The sequence below is a fragment of the Euleptes europaea genome, chromosome 6 (genome assembly GCF_029931775.1).
Source record: "Euleptes europaea isolate rEulEur1 chromosome 6, rEulEur1.hap1, whole genome shotgun sequence".
Lineage (NCBI taxonomy): Eukaryota > Metazoa > Chordata > Lepidosauria > Squamata > Sphaerodactylidae > Euleptes > Euleptes europaea.
In genome coordinates, this window is record NC_079317.1 from 528,454 (window position 1) to 547,941 (window position 19,488).

General features: G+C 53.7%; 1 protein-coding gene across 1 annotated transcript in view; it reads left to right on the forward strand.

The window, feature by feature from the left end:
- LRFN5 (leucine rich repeat and fibronectin type III domain containing 5) overlaps positions 1-7,909 on the forward strand; it is an 85,556-nt gene extending 77,647 nt beyond the window's left edge. Inside the window, exons 2-3 of the mRNA XM_056851512.1 lie at positions 535-1,942; positions 6,927-7,909. Of these exons, the coding sequence (XP_056707490.1) occupies positions 555-1,942; positions 6,927-7,884 (2,346 nt within the window). The 5' untranslated portion in view covers positions 535-554 and the 3' untranslated portion in view covers positions 7,885-7,909. The remainder of the gene's footprint in view (positions 1-534; positions 1,943-6,926) is intronic.
- The last annotated feature ends 11,579 nt before the right edge of the window (positions 7,910-19,488 follow it).

Sequence of the window (19,488 nt, forward strand, 5' to 3'; positions counted from 1 at the left end):
GCGTGGAAACCTAGGGGAGGTCTGAGGGAGGGCGGGGGGCTTCCTTAGAGAGGGACATGAGCTACAGGTGCCTGTATACCAGTTGACTTGCAGGTAAATTATGCTATTTTCAACCAACTCCCCAAGTAAAGTGTCTTTGCATTGTGGCCCCAGTTGCTTTGTGCAAACGTTTCTTATGATGGTTTATATTTGGGATGTAGTTTTGATTTTCAGAAATAACCAAAACTAAGGCAACTTTGTAGTCATGCGTCATTGGTATGGAAATGAGCCATTGATTTTTAGTTATGACGCCCACTGAAGTATCCTTAAATATCCCCTGTGTTTTGTAGTTCACTGAATGTCATTATTAAGGCTAGACGGGTAACTTATTTCATTCTGGATATGGCAAGAGGCATCTGAAATCCCTGTGTCGGTCATCAGTGAAGCCCCCCCCCCGCCATCCTCTCTCTCGCCTGCGCTTTCGTGTCCGTATCTTTCACGCAGGATTTCATCTGAGGTTCCCCAATAATGCCTCTTCTCTGCTCTCTCTTTCAGGATCCTGACCCCGCTCTACAATGGAAAAACTGCTTTTGTATCTGCTGTTCATTGGCTTAGTGGTGAAGGCCCAGATTTGCCCCAAGCGCTGTGTGTGCCAGATCCTGTCTCCAAACCTTGCGACGCTTTGTGCCAAGAAAGGGCTTCTGTTTGTCCCTCCCAACATTGACAGGAGGACCGTGGAGCTGCGGCTGGCGGACAACTTTGTGACCAATATCAAACGGAAGGATTTTGCTAACATGACCAGCTTGGTGGACCTCACGCTCTCGAGGAATACAATTAGCTTTGTTACGCCTCACGCCTTTGCGGACCTGCGGAACCTGAGGGCCCTGCACCTGAACAGCAACCGGCTGACCAAGATCACCCACGACATGCTCAGCGGGCTCTCCAACCTGCACCACTTGATCCTTAACAACAACCAGCTGACTTTGATCTTCTCCACAGCGTTTGACGACGTCCTGGCTCTCGAGGAGCTGGATTTGTCCTACAACAACCTGGAGACGATTCCGTGGGATGCTGTGGAGAAGATGGTCAGCCTGCACACCCTCAGTTTAGACCACAACATGATCGACAACATCCCCAAGGGGACGTTCTCTCACCTCCACAAGATGACCCGGCTGGACGTCACGTCCAACAAACTGCATAAGCTGCCCCCTGATCCCCTCTTCCAGCGAGCCCAGGTCTTGGCCACCTCAGGGATCATCAGTCCGTCCACATTTGCGTTGAGCTTTGGGGGGAATCCTCTGCATTGCAACTGTGAGCTGCTGTGGCTGAGGCGGCTGTCCCGGGAGGACGACCTGGAGACGTGTGCTTCCCCCCCTCTCTTGTCGGGTCGCTATTTTTGGTCCGTCCCTGAGGAGGAGTTCCTGTGCGAGCCTCCCCTCATCACGAGACACACCCATGAACTGAGGGTGCTGGAGGGCCAAAGAGCGATCCTGAGGTGCAAAGCCCGTGGAGATCCGGAGCCCGCCATCCACTGGATCTCCCCTGAAGGCAAGCTGATTTCCAATGCCACGCGGTCCCTGGTGCACGACAACGGAACCCTGGATATCCAGATCACCACCATGAAGGACACGGGGGCGTTCACTTGCATCGCTTCCAACCCGGCGGGGGAAGCCACGCAGTCCGTGGACCTCCACATAATAAAGCTGCCTCACATACTGAACAGCACTAACCACATCCACGAGCCGGACCCCGGCTCTTCGGACATCTCGACTTCCACCAAGTCTGGCTCGAACGCCAGCAGTAGCAACGGGGAGACAAAAGTCAGCCAGGACAAGAAGGTGGTCGTGGCAGAAGCCACGGCGTCCACTGCCCTGCTGAAGTTCAATTTCCAAAGGAATATACCTGGAATCCGTATGTTCCAAATTCAGTACAATGGGACTTACGATGACTCGCTTGTTTACAGGTAAGTGGCCCCCCAAACCCCCCTCTGCTTCTCACTTGCCTTGAAAGCCCCTTGCTGGGGTGGCCGGAGTTTGGTTGGGAGTTGATGGCACAGATGTATGTCTGTTGGGCTTGTGGCCGCAGCGACTTCCTCTGCCCGTTGTTGACTTTGGAAGCGTGTGGGGCTGGCAAGATGCAAGGAACTGACTGGGCCTGCCCCAGAGACAAAGCTATGGGGTGGCACAGAGATGGGCATCGGAGAGAGAGGCCCATCCCGTGGCTTTGGCTAGCTTTGAGAAGGATTTTCAGCACTGTGTGTGCGAGGCCTGGGTTTTGAGGTCAGCATAGTTGCTTAAGGCTTTTTATCCCATGAGGGGGTTTAGCGCTGGTTTCAGTCGAATTTTGAAATGGGCAGTGTTTGCGTGAAGCTGTGGACACAGCATGGAGTTAGGCTGTGGAAACTTGGCTGTCCAGCCCCTAGGGCTCATGGAGGCTTCTGGCTATGTTGAGCCTCCATATACAGAGGCAATGAACCTCTGAATACCAGTGCTAGGGTCAGGAGCCTGGAGACCAAGCCCTACGAGGAAAGGCTGAGGGACTTGGAATGTCCAGTCTGGAGAAGAGGCGGTTGAGTTGGGACAGGATTGCTCTCTTGAAGGATTTGAAGGTTTGCCACTTGGAGGAGGGCAGGGAGCTGTTCCTGTGGGCAGCAGAGGACAGGACTCGCAATAATGGGTTTCAATTATGGGCAGAATGGTACCAGCTGGATATTTTGGTGAAATTTGCAATAAGGGTTGTTCAACTGTGGAATGGGCTACCTAGGGAGGCAGTGAGCTCCCCCTCACTGGCAGTCTTCAAGCAGAGGCTGGACAAATACTTATCAGGGATGCTCTAGGCTGATCCTGCATTGAGCAGGGGGGTTGGACTAGACAGCCAGTATGCCCCCTTCCAACTTTATGATTCTATGAGGCTACATCAGGGGGAGTCCTTGGCCCCTGGGTCCTGTTTGTTTCGCCCTCCAGGCTAACTGGTTGGCTGCTGCATGAAACAGGTTGCTTAACTAGGTGGGACCCTCACTGGTTTGATTCAACAGGGCTCTTCTGAGGTTCTATGACCTTAGGCGGATGATGAGAGGAGCATGGAGGAGGGGTCACTGGGGGTGTGTGGAGTGGGGAGGTAGTTGTGAGTTTCCTGCATTGTTCAGGGGGTTGGACTAGATGGCCCTGGTGGTCCCTTCCAACTCTATGATTCTTACGATGGGCCGCCACACCAGTGTTGCTCATATAGCAGTTTGCTTGGGGCCACTGTCATGGCAGTGGATCTAGGCCTTGTGCCTGGGTGTCTTGCAGAGAACCAGAGGAAGCCACAAAAGAAACCTCACTCAGTGGAGGGAAGGGCCGGCCACTCCAGGAACGGTGTTTGGCTCGGCCTGGGGAGATGTGTGTCCAGCCCACCCTGAAGTGGTCGAAAGCGCAGCCAGAATGATGGTTTGTGAGCTTTTCTTCCCTTTACTCAAGAATTTGAGGTAGAGAGGGCAAGGACTGTGCACCCTGTCGCAAGCAGAGGCACCTCAGAAGACTGAGGAGGAAGTGCGAGAGGATAAGAGGGTCTCGCTTTGAGGCCTGCGAATTGGCCAGTCACACCTTTCAAATCCAATTTGTCAAAAAATGTTGTTTCTTGAAAAGAAAAGAAAAAGTTTCCCAGTCTCTTGCTGGTAACGTGAAAGCAGCACGTATGAAAACCGTAGTGACGGACGGACGCCGACTGTGGGCTTCGCAGGGCTGTATGTAAATAACAATAGCCGGGCAGAAAGCGCTTGGCAACCTGATCCGAGGGCAGGTTTTACAGGAGTCTCTTCAGTAGGAAGAGGCTCAGGCAGGGATCCCCAATGAAGCCTCAGAGCCTCCGCCTTAGCCTGACTGAGGTCACGTGGAGACAGAGGCCTGGAGAATCAAAGCCCTGCGAGGAAAGGCGGAGGGACCTGGGAATGTCCAGTCTGGAGAAGAGGAGGCTGGCGGGGGGCAGGATAGGTCTCTTGGAGTATTTGAAGGGCTGACACTTGGGCAGGGAGCTGTTCCTGTTGGCAGCAGAGGAGAGGACACACAATCATGGTTTTTAAATTGCAGGCGGAAAGTACAGGCTGGATGTTAGGGGGGAAAAACCTTTACAGTAAGAGTTGTTGGACGGTGGAATCGGCTCCCTGGGAGGTGGTGAGCTCTCCGTCACTGGCAGTCTTCAAGCACTTGTCAGGGATGGCTGGAGAAGCACTTGTCAGGGATGCTGTAGGCTGATCCTGCATTGAGCAGGGGGTTGGGCTAGATGGCCTCTAGGGCCCCTTCCAACTCTATCATTCTATGACTCTCACCTTAACTGTTGTGTTTGCTTGGCTTTGTGCAAAATAATCTGTCATTTGTGCCTGTGGTTCTTGTCTGGCCTGGAAGCTGTGGCATCCTCTCTCTATGGGTCACCACTAGTTTAGTCCACTGTGGCAAGAAATTTTTCTTCCAACCTTAAGTGCAGGCTGTATTGGGATGCCTCTCTTCTCTGAGAAGCAGTGTGGGGTAGTGGTCAGAGCAGTGCTGCTCAGTGGCTCTTTGATAAGCCCCTTGTTGCTCTTCCCCTGTTTGGCACCTGCCCCATCTTTCAGAAAAGTAGACAAGGCCCTGGCCTCGTGGGACTTGTGGCTGGCAGGTAGTTTTCACCTTGAAACGGCTGCCACTGGAAGAATGGGTATGCTTTGAGTAGGGTAGCTAGCCGGGCTTTTCACTTTGGCAGTAGTAAAAATGGGTGGAGCAACATAGTGTGATGTCACTTCTGGTTGTATCTGGAAATGACATCACAGCTTTCTAGGAATTTCCTGATCTCTCTGGTAAAAACCAGAAGTGACGTCATTGCTTCCAACCCCACACTTGTACTCCCACTGGAGTGACGACCGGAGGCAGGGACTGGGGGATGCGGCAGGCAACCTGGCAAGCCTCTCCGTGGGCCTCCTTGTCTGTGGGCCTCACGTCCAGGATGGGAGTCAAGGCAACTCTGCTGGTTGACCATAATTGCATACGATTGCCGCTGTGTCAGGGTGCTAGGCTAAGAGCTGGGAGACCCCAATTCACAGAATCACAGAATCATAGAGTTGGAAGGGACCACCAGGGTCATCTAGTCCAACCCCCTGCACAATGCAGGAAATTCACAACTATCTGCAAATTTAATAAGCATCCCCTCTATTCCTTCATCCAAATCAATTATAGAGATGTTGGACAACACAGGGCCCAGGACAGATCTCTGAGGCACTCCACTAGTCACTCCTCTCCAAGTGGACGAGGAACCATTAACAAGCACTCTTTGGGTGCGATCTGTCAACCAGTTGCAGATCCACCTAACACTATCAGGATCTAAATCACATTTTCCCAATTTGTCAACAGTTCAAACCCCCACTCTGTCACAAAGGTCCTGGGAGACCCTGGGCCAATCATACGCTTTCAGCCAAACCTGCCTCACAGGGTTGGGGTGAGGGTAACAAGGTGAGGAGAGCGCCATTCAAGTCGCAGCCGACTTATGGTGACCCCAACAAGGGGTTTTCAAGGCAAGTGGTTCAGCAGAGGTGGTCTTCCATTGCCTTCCTGTGCAGAGCCTTCATTGGTGGTTCCCCCATCCAAACACCGACCCAGCTTAGCTTCCGTGATCTGATGAGATGGGGCGATACTATGCCATTCCACACCCCAGAGCGTTCCATAGACTGCTGTATATTCTTCCTTCAAGGAAGAGCTGGATAAAAATGCTCTCTCTCTCTGTGCAATGTACCATTTCGACGTACGATCCTCCTTCAACCACTAGAGCAGAAGTGAGCCCCCCAAACAACAATGCCCTTATGGCCGTACGCAGCAGATGCAAGCGGGGGAAGGGATTTGAGGATGATGATGATGATGATGAAGAAGAAGAAGAGTTGGTTTTTATATGCTGACTTTCTCTACCACTTAAGGGAGACTCAAACTGGCTTACAATCGCCTTCCCTTCCCCTCCCCACAACAGACACCCTGTGAGGTAGGTGGGGCTGAGAGAGTTCGGAGAAAGCTGTGACTGGCCCAAGGTCACCCAGCTGACTTCATGTGGAGGAGCGGGAACACAAATCCAGTTCACCAGATTAGCCTCCGCTGCTCACTTGGAGGAGTGGGGAATCAAACCCGGTTCTCCAGATCAGACTCCACCACTCCAAACCACTGCTGTTAACCACTACACCACGCTGGCCACCATGATGATGATGATGATGATGATAATAATAATTTATTGCAGTCATAGACCAGTAAATATCATATTGTATTGCTACGCTACAAATCCAAAATCTATAACCTTACATTTAAAAAACTGGTAACAGGACAAATAAAATAACTATCCGCAGTATAAAACTTGGAGCAGAGTTACTAGACTTATTAAATGTCCTTATCCTTTCCATCAGCCCTTTTCTTGCTCCGGGCTTTTATCATAGCAGCACAAAAAGTTTGCCACTTGTTTTGAGATCATAGGATTTTCATCAATTAATAATTTATCCAGCCATACTTGCTCTGGACTTTCTGTGAATTTGACTATTATAGGATGGACAAACTTAACCCTCAGGCCACTATAATATGGGCATCGAAAAAGACACGCTTCGTTGTCTCGACCTCTTCCATGGAACGTGGGCAGAGTCTCTCTAGATATGAGTTTGTTTGTTTTATGTATTTGCCATCCAGTAATGCCGAGGGCAGAGCCCCACATCTTGCCCGAGTGAAAGCTCTCCTAATTCGGTGGGCTTCAAGTTGTGAGAGATAAGAGGCCGGGGGATTTGAGGAGTGCTAGGAGGACCGACCAAAGATTATTCCCACCCACCCCCAGCAAATCTAGCTGCCCCAAGCACTGCTTTTATTAGAAGGACTCCTGTTCTGGGTGGGGGTGGGAACGGAGGTGCTGGGCTGCTATGGTTCAACCCCCACCCCCAGAGCTGCCTGCTAACACTTCTCTCTGTCACCCCCTAGAATGATCCCTCCCACGAGCAAAACCTTCTTGGTCAACAACCTGGCTGCCGGGACCACCTACGACTTGTGTGTCTTGGCGATCTACGACGACGGCATCACGTCCCTGACGGCCACGCGGGTGGTGGGCTGCATCCAGTTCACGACGGAGCAGGACTACGTGCGCTGCCACTTCATGCAGTCCCAGTTCCTGGGGGGCACCATGATCATCATCATCGGAGGCATCATCGTGGCCTCCGTGCTGGTCTTCATCATCATCCTCATGATCCGGTACAAGGTGTGTAACAATGGCGGGCATCACAAGGTGACCAAGGTCAGCAACGTTTACTCCCAGACCAACGGGGCGCAAGGCCAGGGGTGCAGCGGAGCCGCCGTGCCCCCGTCCGGCTCCAAGCAGGCCGTGACGGGGCACGAGGAGAGCGTGCAGTGTTGCAAGGTCGGCAGCGACAGGGCGGGGCAGTCGTCGGACGCCTGCTGCAGCCAAGACTCTTCCACCGCTACCAACACTTTGCCTCACGCGTGGACTCCGGGCCCTTCCGCTTCCCAAAAGCTGAAGCGGAAGCCCATGCCCAATCCCGGCAGCGAGCCGCCGCCCCCCAGCGAAGGTGCCGCCCCCAGCCTGGAGGCCCAGAACACTAACCGCAACAACTCCACGGCCCTGCAGCTGGCCAGCCGTCCCCCGGACTGGGCCAAGGGGGGCCCCGCGTACAAAAGAGCACAAGGCAAGCCAAGTAAGTTCCTCACTTTGCCAGCCGACCCCTCCCGGGCCAAACGCAGGTACTCCTTGAACGGGGAATACGTGGAATACCGTGGTTGTGTGAGCTCCCCGGCCCCGGGGGGTTTCTGGTCCAAGCGGAGCTTGTCCATGAACGGGATGCTCGTGCAGATGGACGGCTCCGACGTGGATAGTGGCAAAGCAACTTTTTCCAGTTCTGAGTGGATATTGGAAAGCACGGTGTGAGCAGCTGTGGTGGTTTTTTTCTTTTCTTTTTGGTTTTTTTCCATTAAAAAAAGTGCAGCAAACCTCACCTACCCAACGCTGCCTGAGGACTCCCGGAGCCTCCCGGGCAAGGGGGCACACTCCCGGCCCCGCTCGCGTCTGCGTGGAGTTGTGCGTGAGCCACACAGCACTTCTGCCCTTTCTGTGGGGGTTTTTGTTTTACTTAAGGCGGCAACTGAAGGCAGATCATTTTAAAAGCTCATTTTTTAAAAGGAAAAAAAAAGGAAATATCTATATGTTTAAAGGGGAACCGCATGAAATAACACCCGTGCCTTCTCCTCCTCTAGGATTGGCATCCTGATTCCGCAGTAGCAGAAAGCAAACGTGAGCGCAGTGGCAGGAAAAGAGCCTTTTTGTAGAAAGGGGATCGCTCTGCCCTCCGCACCAACCAACGGCCACTTAATGGATCAGTCCGTATTATACAGTTTTTTAAGCGATCCGACTCTCGTTCTCTCGCTCTCTCCCGTTTTCTTTTCCAGTGACGATGGTCTTGCCTTCATTTTCAGGCAACTGCTGTACAGAACCAACAACTCTGTGTTGTTATGTTGTGTAAAATAAAATATTCCATAAACACAATCAGCTGGTGTTCCCACCAACCCACCCCCAACCCCGGCATCATCCTTGGCACTGCTGTCTGGAGGAGCCCTGGGCGGAGCTTCCTTTGGCCCCGTCTTTTTTTTGGGGGGGAGGGCACGACCAGGGGACACAATGGAGGGTCAATGTGGGGGGGGGCCACCGGAGCTCCCGCTCGGCTGGGAAAGGCCAGGCCGGGCTGGGGGAAAGGCCTCTGATGCCATTAGCTAAGCCTTCCTGCCTCGAGCTTTAGCGGGGGTGGGGGGACATCCCAGAATGATTTCCTTGGCCATTTATGCTTGGTAATTAGCAGCCCGTTCCAGGCTGAAGTGCCCTGCATATTTTTTTGAGTTTTTCCCGCTGAACCGTCATTCAGGAAGCGACTGTGAAGCCAGCCCAGACCTGCTTGGCATTCCTTAAGAGCCCCTTTAACACGACCTTTTGTGTTTGCTTCGCCTCCAAACTGAAGAATCCCCTCAAGGAAGCACGCAAAACGTCAGCCGTGCATTAGCTATGCAAACGGCGTTTGGCTAATGGAAGGAGCGAAGGGGCAGGCGAGGGGTGTGTGCGTGTGTAATTTCTCCTTTTGCGTCGGGACCGTGAATAGGCATTTTAAAGGTTGCATTTTTAAAAAACGGCTTTGAGCGAGCATCAAAACTGACCCTGCATAAATGGCCCTTGGCTCCAATACGGGGGAGTTTACTGGGTGGAACCAGCAGTAGTTTGGGTGAAGATTCCATTCTTGTACTTCTTTTAAACGCTGTGAGTCCCCTTTGCAAAGTCATCCCCCTCCCACACCAGCCCAGTAAAACAGAATTAAAGAATACAGAAGCAAAGAGTTAAATTTAAAAAAGTGTTTGTGAGGCCTCCCCCCACCTCCCCCTCGGTGGGTGCATATAAAATTCTCCTCGTCCAAATTTCTTCCCTAATTTGTGGATGCTGAATGCCTCGTTCTTTGTCCCAGTACAGATAGCCATGATTCCCTGGGCTGGATTCCGGGTGCTTCTTCAGCACGGACCGCAATTGGTCCTCACAATGACCTGGGGGTGCTGGGACATGGGCATACTGGTTACAGGGTGGTGCTAACAGAATCGTCGTGTGGGGTGATTTTTGCATGGTGGTTTTTAATTTTATTCTCAAAATACAATATTGTGTATAAGCCCAATTAAATCATACATTTAAGAATAAGAAATATACATCAACTATATACAGGAAGAAGTGTACACTGCAACTGTAAACTAAAGCCAAGGCATAAACACTGTTCCGGTAGGTGATATGCTCAAGGGCGCCCAAAGTCAGGAAAAAACTCCTTGTAAATGCATTCGTTCTCCACACACACACAAACACACACACATGCACACAAACCCCATGGGTACACTCAGAGAATTTAATCATGGAAACGGTGCAGGGAGGAAAGCGTGTTCTGCCTCCCTGTGGTCCCAATCCGCACCAGACCCTGGAGTTGCATTTCCAGCGAGGAACTCGCAAAACATCAGAGTGAAAATCCTCATGGCCGACCTTGAGACAACCGCAATGAATAGTTTGGCCCTTAGATCGTGTCCTTGGAGTCTAGTACCCTCAAAGCAATATCTTCAAAGCATTCTCGGTGATCTCAGCATTGCTAAATGAGTTGCGTCTCTTATTAAATAATTTATACTAAGTTTGCTGCCTTTTTTGAACTGTGATTTAAGGCATGCGCATATCTCCTGGCACACCATGTTAATTTATAAAGGAAAAAAGGGTGACACGCTAAATAATGTAGGAAGCTTTGCCGTTATCACTCTGAAGTTCGTTGTAGAAGTTCTCAAGGTAAATCGAGTGGCAGGCAGAGAGGAGCCTGGGGCGCAGAGAGCCCTGGGACCGGGAATGGAACGGACGTCATCTGCTCTTCCCGCAAGGTTTCTTTCCTTGCAAGTCTGGGCAGCTGCGTGGCCAGTCAGGGGTCCCGGAATGGACAGCCGTTTGCCCCCTTGGCATCTCCCTCCAAGCACGACTGGCGACTCCCATTCTGAAACAGCCAAGCCTTGGTGGTCCCACTTTGGGGTCTCCTTCTGGTTAGCCGTGCCCCCTTTACCGCAACTAGCATCTACCCAAATGAGGCAACTCCTGTTTCTTTGTTCAGAGGATGCATTTGCTCCCTCTGCAGAGACCTGCTCTTCTCTCTGCATCTCAAAAGTCTATCAGCACCAAAAATGAAACCTGAGTTTGTAACCCAAAATTCGATCTCAACAGAAATGGCCTTGCTCGCCTCCTGAGGATGGGCAAGAGGAAGCTCAGTGGGGCCTCTCTTGGGAGGGCGTTCCCGAGACGGCCACGGCCCGGATCTTGCCCTCTTTCACCTCTTGTGGAGAGGAGGGGCACAGTGCCGGACCCCATGAATGGCTGGCTTCCTCTTGGCATTCCTCAAAGGGGGGCATTTGCAGCCCCTCTTCCCTGCCTGAGCCAAAGGGCGCTTCCTTGGCCTCCGGAGTGACAGTGTCCATTCAGAAGAAGTGCCTTTCAGGCTACCGGCCCTTGCTTGCGTTCAGCCTCAACAGAGCAGCCAGCCCCTTGGTTGCTCCAGCAGAGCTTGCCGTGGCCGCTTCAGCCGTGGGGGGCTTGGGCTGCTGTGGCTCGAAGCCCGACTGTTGAGGGGGCGGCTCCCACCGTGTGGCAAAACCTGGCCTCATCCCCTGCTTCTGGGTTTCCAAGCATTTGGCATAATCCAGTGACTGTTTTGTTGGGACGGCTGAAGGGGCAGGGAGCTTTGGCTTCTACGTTGGCAATGCCAGTGCCTCCTTCCTTGCCAATTGGAGCCAGGGAGCCCCCAAGGACTTTCCCCCCAGGGCAAGCATTCCTGGGATTATTCCACTTCGTGCAAATGGAATTTCCCATTTAGGGTGAGAAGGCGGGGCTCTGGCCTTCTGGTCAGCTGGGCAGAGGAGGGCCTTTGAGCCAGTGCAGCTGGCCATGACGGCGGTGGCCATGGCTGAAATGGCTTTTTGTTGTTGTTGTTGTTGTTGGACAGTTATTAGGGCACAAGAAGCCTGAATGTTTCTGTGTTGTCCCCAGCTAGGGTTGCCAGGCTGTGCTGGCAGAAGGGTTGCTTGAGGAGCAGCCTTCCAGGAGAGAAATTTCAAAGAAAAAAATTAGGCCTCTTCTACTTACAGGAAGCTCTGACCATAGGACTCCTGGTGATTCCTAGGGCTACCCAGAAGTGACAAGAGGTAGCTCTAAGAATTGCTGAAAACTCTGTAAGCAGATGAGTCCTTCTTTTTCTTTTTTAAATTTTCTCTGCTGGAAGTGGGGGTGGGCAGCAGCACTGTGGCTCAGAGACGCAGGTTCCGGGTTCGATCCCTGACCTCCCCCTTCCCTGCCCAGGACCCTGGAGAGCCACATCTGGCCAGAGCAGCCAACTCAGAGCTAGACAGACGGAGGCTCTGACTCAGCTCTGGAGGTTCTTGGGAGGTGGGGAACCTTGAGGGCCTTGATAAGCAAAGGCGTCACATGCAGAAGGCTTCTCCTAGCTCAGCAGGAGAGAGGCAGCTGGGTCAGGAGGCAGCCTCACCCCGGCGGCTTTTTCCCACCCCCTCTGGTGCACCTTTCCCTTGGCCTCTTTCCTGGGCTCTGCAGTCCTTCCTGGGTTGGGCTGGGGCTCCACAAGACAGGGTCCTTCTGCCCTTTCTCCTGAGTCTGAGTGGAAATCCCTCGTCACTCCCTCTGAAGCAACAGGTTGGAGATGCAAACCCCAGCCAAGCGCTGCTTTGCAAAGATGATGCTCAGAGTCTCCCGCATCCCTTTCCACTGTCTCCTGTCTTCTCTCTCTGGCCTCTCTCCATTGAAGCCCTAACGATGGGTGTTGCAGAGCAGAGGAGCCAGAGCCAATTGACTGAAATAAAATGCAGGGTAGTCGCTCTGAAGGGGTAGAGGGTCTGTGCGCAGTTGCTCACGTGGTTCTTGCCACTGGCTGAGGCTGGTCTTTTAGATAAGAGAGGGGATGTTTCCATGTTCCTTCTGGAGCCCTGTGGGACTGTGCATGGGGTGTGCCGTGCTCCAGCGCTGACACCTTTGTATCTGGGACTCTTCTGGGACAGTCCTGAGCCTGCTTTCAGATCCTGGGGCAGAAGGTGCTGTCATGATATCTTCTGTCGTTTGGCAACTGTGGTTTTCCAAAGCGAAATCCGGATAGGCTGGGGTTCCCTTTTAACGGCTGGCTTATTCCATTGGTGAGAACAAAAGCGACGCTGAATGAAGAAATTCTGCCACGGTGTTAGGGTGAAGCTCATCCCCCTGGGCAAGAGTAGCAGGGCCCGAGACGGCAACTTCCATGGGATAAAAGAAAACCTCTTTAACCATCAGTCCAGCACGAACTGGCAATATTTATGCCGCTTGAGTGACAATCATAAATATTTCTAATTGGCCGCAAGAGGCACCTGCCCTCCCGATGTGGGGCTGCTTGACCTCCCAAGCCAGATATTTCTGCCCGTCGTCTGCTGTTTCGAGTGGCGCAGAAGCAGAAACACAAGTGGGCTGAGCGCAGTGTGGCTTGTGCTGCAGCCGGTGCTCTCCTCCCTCCAGTGCCCAGAATCTGGCGTCCCCAGATCATGTTTGCCTTCGCACAAGCAGCTGCTGCGGCCTTGGCCTTGCCCCTCGCCCGGCTCTAGAGCTCTTGTGCAGGTGGACATTTTGCACTGGGTCCGACCCCAGGCGTGCTCCATCGATGCAGCGTTAGCAGGCAGGGAGAGGCAGGGAGTTGGGCGTTCCTTGCAAAGTCATTTGCAGGCTGCTCCAAGGGCCCTGCCTTTCTGTGCTTTCTCAGAGGGGGGAAGGGAAGCCTTGGCGGGGGTCACAGACCCAGTCAGCCCAGACTGGCTGCCAAGCGTCCTCTGCTCCCAGAGGTGCTGTTTGCTGCATAAAGAGCAGCGCTGAAAGGAGGAGGGGAGAGGCGTTCCTGGACCCTGGAGGGCTGCCCCCCTGGTGCCGGTGGCCCTTGGCATGATGCATGATTGCGAGAGTTGCAATATTGCTTTCAGGCTTACACCAAAAACCAGAGTGGGGTGAAAGGCAGCCTTTTTTGCAGGGGACCAAAGCAGGCGAGGGACGTACCAGCAAGGAGGGCCTGAGAGAAGGGCCGTCCCCCGCTCTTACCATGGCCCTGAATTCCAAGAGGGTCCCGAGCAGGGAAGCACCGGGCGGTGTGGAGGACCAGATTCTGGCCACCTGGTGGCACCTGCTTGATCAGGGTGTGTGTGTGGGTGTGCAAAGGCCACTGGGCCACAAAGTCTGTGACTTTCGGGGGTATCTTTGTTTTCGACCTGAATAATTCCCGCCTAGTGATGAGCGTGGCTCAGTTCAAACATGTTCAGCCTGTGCCGAGCGGAGGCAGGGTGGCTACCCCGGACCTCCCGTCCCCTGGCTCCTCCTGGCCATTTGCTGGCAATGCACCCCCCCGCTTCCCCCCTTCAGGCTCCCATGGGCTCAGAGCCCCCAGGAAGCCCGGCTGGATCTTTTCCTGCCCGTAGAACTGCAGGGATGGTGACTGAGCCGAGTCGGACGCATGGCCTCCTCATGGTCTTCTCTGTTTCTGTTTCCGCTACACAGAAGCCGGCCTCAGCCTGAAGAGCGCTTGTCCGCCTCCGCCTCCCGAAAGCGTGGTCAGTAACCCTTGCACACGACCCAAATCCCTCCGGTTTCAACCCGCGGATGACTGATAGGGCCCAGGGCTGCTCCGCCGGCAGGACCTTCGGACCCGGCGCTTCGGGCCGGCACCAAGGACCTCCCACAGAGACCGAGGACGCTGGAGCAAGGGCCTCCCCCAGCCGGGTTGCGGAAGGCCCGATGCCCTCCCGACCTCCTGCTCATTGCGAGGGTCTTTCTCTGGCCTTGGAGACTTTTTGTGCCGCAAACCGGGTGGGAGAGGGGCGGGGAGGGGCTCTGCTGTGGCCCCCGTTCAGATTTCGTACTGCAGGTGGTCAAGGCACCGATGGTAAAACGCTGCAGGATGTCTCTCCCCAAATAAATGGTTTACTATGAGAGTTCACATGGATTTATTTGTGGAAGGGCCAAGGGGAGGGGCTGTGGCTCAGTGGAGGAGCGCCAGTTTGGCATGCGGGTGTGCCCGCACTCAGCCCCTGCAGGCATCGCCAACACCAAGACCATTCTGTCGGAGGGGCTGGAGAACAGCCTCCTTCGCCTGTCACGGTCGTTAGCTTAGATGGGCCGAGGGTCTGACCCCAAGCGCAGGCAGCTCCCCAAACATCCACTCCCGCAGAGAGGAATCCCTCTCTCACCGATATGGTGGGGTTTGGGTCAGCGCCCTCCCCCCACACACACATCTGTTCCCATATCAGTGCCTCCTTGTGGTGGAGAGAACATTGAAAGAACACCTGATGAAGGTTCTGGCTTCTGGGCACAGCAAAGAGGAGGCTGATGTCTAAGTTCATCTCCTTCCCAGCAGCACATGAGACTTCTTCTTTGAAATGTGCCCCCTACCCCCTTGCGGAGGCAGGAGTGCTTAGGAAGATTATCTTCTGGGGAGAGGCCATGGCTCAGTGGTAGAACATCTGCATGGCACGCAGAAGAGCCTGAGTTCAATCCCTGGCATCTCCAGGTGAAAGGACCAGGCAGGAGGTAATGCAGAGAGCTGCTGCCAGTCTGGGTAGGCAATACTGACCTTGATGGGCTGAGGGTCTGATTTAGTAGAAGGCAGCTTCGTATGTGTATGGTGACCTTGAGAGTCTGACACATAGCAGAGAGAGATCATGTGACCCTCAGATTCACATTCAAGCCAAAATCGGGAATTCCAGCGGATCTGAGAGCCAGTGTGGTGTAGTGGTTAAGAGCGGGGGACTCTGATCTGGAGAACCAGGTTCGATTTCCCACTCCTCCACATGAGCAGCAGACTCTAATCTGATGAACCAGGTTGGTTTCCCCACTCCTACACACGAAGCCTGATGGGTGACCTTGGGCCAGTCACAGTTCTCTCTGAACTCTCTTCGTCCCACCTACCTCACAAGGTGCCTGTTGTGTGTGTGTGTGGGGGGGGGGGGAGCAATTGTAATTGTTTGAGACTCCTTTCGGTAGAGAAAAGTGGGGTATAAAAACAAACTTCTGAAGAAGATTCTATGTTCTGATTGCTAAGAAATGGATGCTCGAAGGCGGTGGGACCAGTCCAGCCCCAAGTCAGCTGTAGTCCAGCGTCCACGTCTCCTGTTGGGCTGTGTCCAGGGAATTCTGCTCCCAATGCTGGTTAATGTGCCTAGCGAAGCAGCTGAGGAGGTTGTGGCACTGAAGTTCTCAGAGTTCCTTCCCAGATGCTCAACTGAATGGCTGCCTTGCTTCAGCTTCCTGGCAGCCAGATCACATGAACACATGAAGCAGCAGCCCACCCACGGAATCAGACCCTCCTGGGTCCATCAACGTCAGTACGGTCTACTCAGGATGGAAGTGGTCCTCCTGGGTCTCTTGTGGAGGTCTTTCCTATCACCTATCCCTTTATCTGTTAAACTGGAGATGATGGGGATTGAACCTCAGCATGCAAAGCAGAGGTTCTTCTACTGAGCCAGGCCCCCTCCCTGTTGTCTCTGGGGCTGAGCAATTCTTCCTGGGGATTCAAGACACGTTCACGATATCCATTTGTCTCGGTGTGTGGCAACTTCGGACTGGAGCCAACCATCAAAGAGAAGGAAGCCCCCTTCCCTGGCTGGCTCCTCCTCACTCCAAGGTGATCATGGGACACGCCATGAATGCTGATCTTGGGCACAGTCAGTCAGAACTATCCCCTCCACCCTTCCTACATGTGCTGTGAAGGATAGATTTCATTGACCCCCATCAAGGGCCGCTTCACCTTGCGATAGTCCCACCACCTTTCTCCCCCCCAAAAAACAAACAGTGTCCAAAAGACTCCACAACGGAGCACTCGCCACAAACCCCCAAGCCCACCAAGAAGAGAAGTCCACCATTCATTTGGCTCTTGTAGCCCACCTCTCCAGATGGGGACTGTCGGAATCGGCCCCTGCGTGGTTTCTCCAAATGGAACAGGAAGGTACACGTCCCAGGTGAGGGACAAGCCCCCCCCCGCCCCCCCCCAGAGGCCAGTCGCCATCACACCCTCTCCTCACTACACAGCCCTGCCAAGCAAAATCTGGGAAACGGCCCAAAGGTTCATGCTGCAGATTGCTTTGATGGGAACTCTGAATTATTAACGATCCGCGCGGTGCATATTAATGAGGCTGCCGCCTTTTGCAGCAGTCGCCGGCAAAGAGCAAAAGCCGGGGCCTGCCTTCCGTTCCTGCCAGGAGGAAGCGAGCGGTGGGTGGGAAGGAAATATTTTCGCAGGGCTGTGGGTCCTGGCTGCAGCCATCTGATGAGCTGGTGGTTGTTTGTCAGCGGGATTTTCAGTGGTTCCTTCTGCCTCGCTGTCCAAGCACAACGAGGGCGAGCAGCAAGGTCCTCTCTGGAGAGGAGGGCGAGCCAGGTTGTGGCTTCCAGCCGCAGGAAAGAGGATGCTTGTTCTGCTGCATACCTAATTGCATGTTGCAACGTGCCTGAACAAAACTCGATTGATGGTGCCGTGGCTAATACTGACAACGTAAGGAGGAGCGATTGGATCCGGCCCTAACAGGAATTCCGCACAGGAGAAGTCCAGGAAGAGCCAGTTGAAACTACGGCCAGATCAAGACATGCTGAGGCCCTAAGCAAAGTCATGTTTAAAAGGCTCCAGCATAATATGACTCCCCCCCAAAAAATGTTTATTAACAAAATGTAGCACTTTTTTGTGTCCAGGGGCTCCACATAAAAATGAGGCCCTGTGTGTTACTGTACTTAATTGGTTCATCAATCCGGGTTTGATTCCCCACTCCTCCACATGAGTGGTGGAGGCTAATCTGGTGAACCGGGTTGGTTTCCCCACTCCTCCACATGAAGCCAGCTGGGTGACCTTGGGCTAGTCACAGCTCTCTCAGACCCACATACCTCACGGGTGTCTGTTGTGGGGGGGAAGGGGATTGTAAGCTGGTTTGATTCTTCCTTAAGCGGTAGAGAAAGGTGGCATATAAAAACCAACTCTCCTCCTGCTCCTCTGCCTCTACTACTTCTTCTTCAAGCCAAAGAATGGACCAGGAGCTCAACAGAGAGCCAGATGGTGCACCGGTTAGCGTGTTGGTTTTGGTCCAGAGACCACCAGGATTCCCATTTCTGCCGAGCTGTGAAGCCTTTGCTTGCTTGGCCTGACTGCCCTGTCATGAGAATAAGAAAGGGAGCCACCATGCACTGCCACCTCCCCCTGGGGAATGTCTACGGTCGAAATGTGTGTTGTGCCGCGGAGTCCTGGCTGAAGAGGAGCCAAGTGCTTCCCAAAGGGACTCCAAGCTGTGGGAGAAGGGATCTAGCTAGGCTTATGAGTGAGGGATAGCTCAGTGTGGCTTGGGGGCAGGTCTGGGCAGGAGTGGCTCTCAGAGGCGGCATAAGGACAAGCCTCCCCCCGCCCCCATTAGCTCTGCATCTCCCACTGGAAGGTCAGGAGTCAGCAAACAAAGCCCTGAGGCAGCTAACCAGGGGCCGTCCCTACACACACACACACACACACACACACACACACACACACAGCTTGGCCAATAGATTCTGCCCGGGCTTTCCAAACAGCGTGCACAAGGATGCCCAATGCAGGCTGGCTCATCTTCAGCTGGGGTCTGGACCCTTGACCCACGGGCCTGAAGTCGGGGTTTCTGAGTGGAAAAGAAGGCAGAGTTGGCTCCCCCAAGCGGCGTTGGCTTCCCTGAGATCCGTGCCCTTTTGCCATTCTCTCTCTGGCAGAGCTCAAGATGCAGCTGGTAGGCACAGGCGTTTGTCACTGGATTATCTAATGACTCCTGTCATTACCAAATGGAATCCATTTCCAGGAGGAGCAGATGGGATGGAGGGGGGCTCCTGTCCCTCTACGAGTTGTGTGGGAGAGGGAATTCTTGGCAGGCGGAGTGAGTCGTGTTCGGCTAAGACGCTGCACCTGTTGAAGTTGCCTCTTCCGCCTGTCCCGTGGGCTAAGATCAGAGCTACGGGAAGTTTCCAGCAGTGCAACAAGATGCCCAAAACTGTGTTCTGCTTAGCCTGGAGGCTTGCTCCATAGGCATGAATGGATAAATGATGAGCTGTGGCTCAGCGGTAGAGCATCTGCTCAGCATGCAGAAGTTCCCCGGTTCAATCCCCAGCAGCATCTCCCGTTAAAGGGACCAGGCAAGTAGGTGATGTGAAAGACCTCTGCCTAAGACCCTGGAGAGCTGCTGTCGGTCTGAGTATACAATACTGAACTTGAGGGGCCAATAGTCTGATTCAGTATAAGGCAGCTTCATGTGTTAAACCTTGTGGGGAGGGGCCGTGGCTCAATGGTAGAACATCTGCTTGGTATGCAGAAGGTCCCAGATTCAATCCCCGGCATCTCCAGTTAAAGGGACTAGGCAAAGTAGGTGATGTGAAAGACCTTTATCTGAGACTCTGGAGAGCCGATGCCAGTCTGAGTAGACAATTCTGAATTTGATGGACCAGTGGTCTGATTCAGTGTAAGGCAGCTTCACGTGTTCATGTGATCCTGCTTCAGCGACAGGCTGTTGGAAGGATGCGTCGCTCCCGGACCTCTGGCTTGCGTGATGTCTCTCACGTGGGCAGCCCTCAGAACAGAACTCCAAGTCCCAGACTCCACCGAGAGGCTAATGACACTCCCCCACCCCACCCCACCCCACCCCGCCAGTAGCCAGGCAGTTCTCAGGCTCCATTTCAAGCTTCTAGTTACAGAGACAAGGAAGGGAGAGGAGCTGACTCTTCCGCCCCCAAACAGAACACTGTTTCTCACAGAACAAATGAGCTGGTTCCTTGAGGTTCCCAGGTGTATCTTCCAAGCACCTGGAGCCCGCTCAGGGCACCTCATCCTAAACAGGGAGATGGCCTTTTGCTTTGCTGCAGGGGGGGTCACACGAGGGCAGCTGCCCCCATGGGGTGCCCCATGAGCTCCTTCCAGGAGGC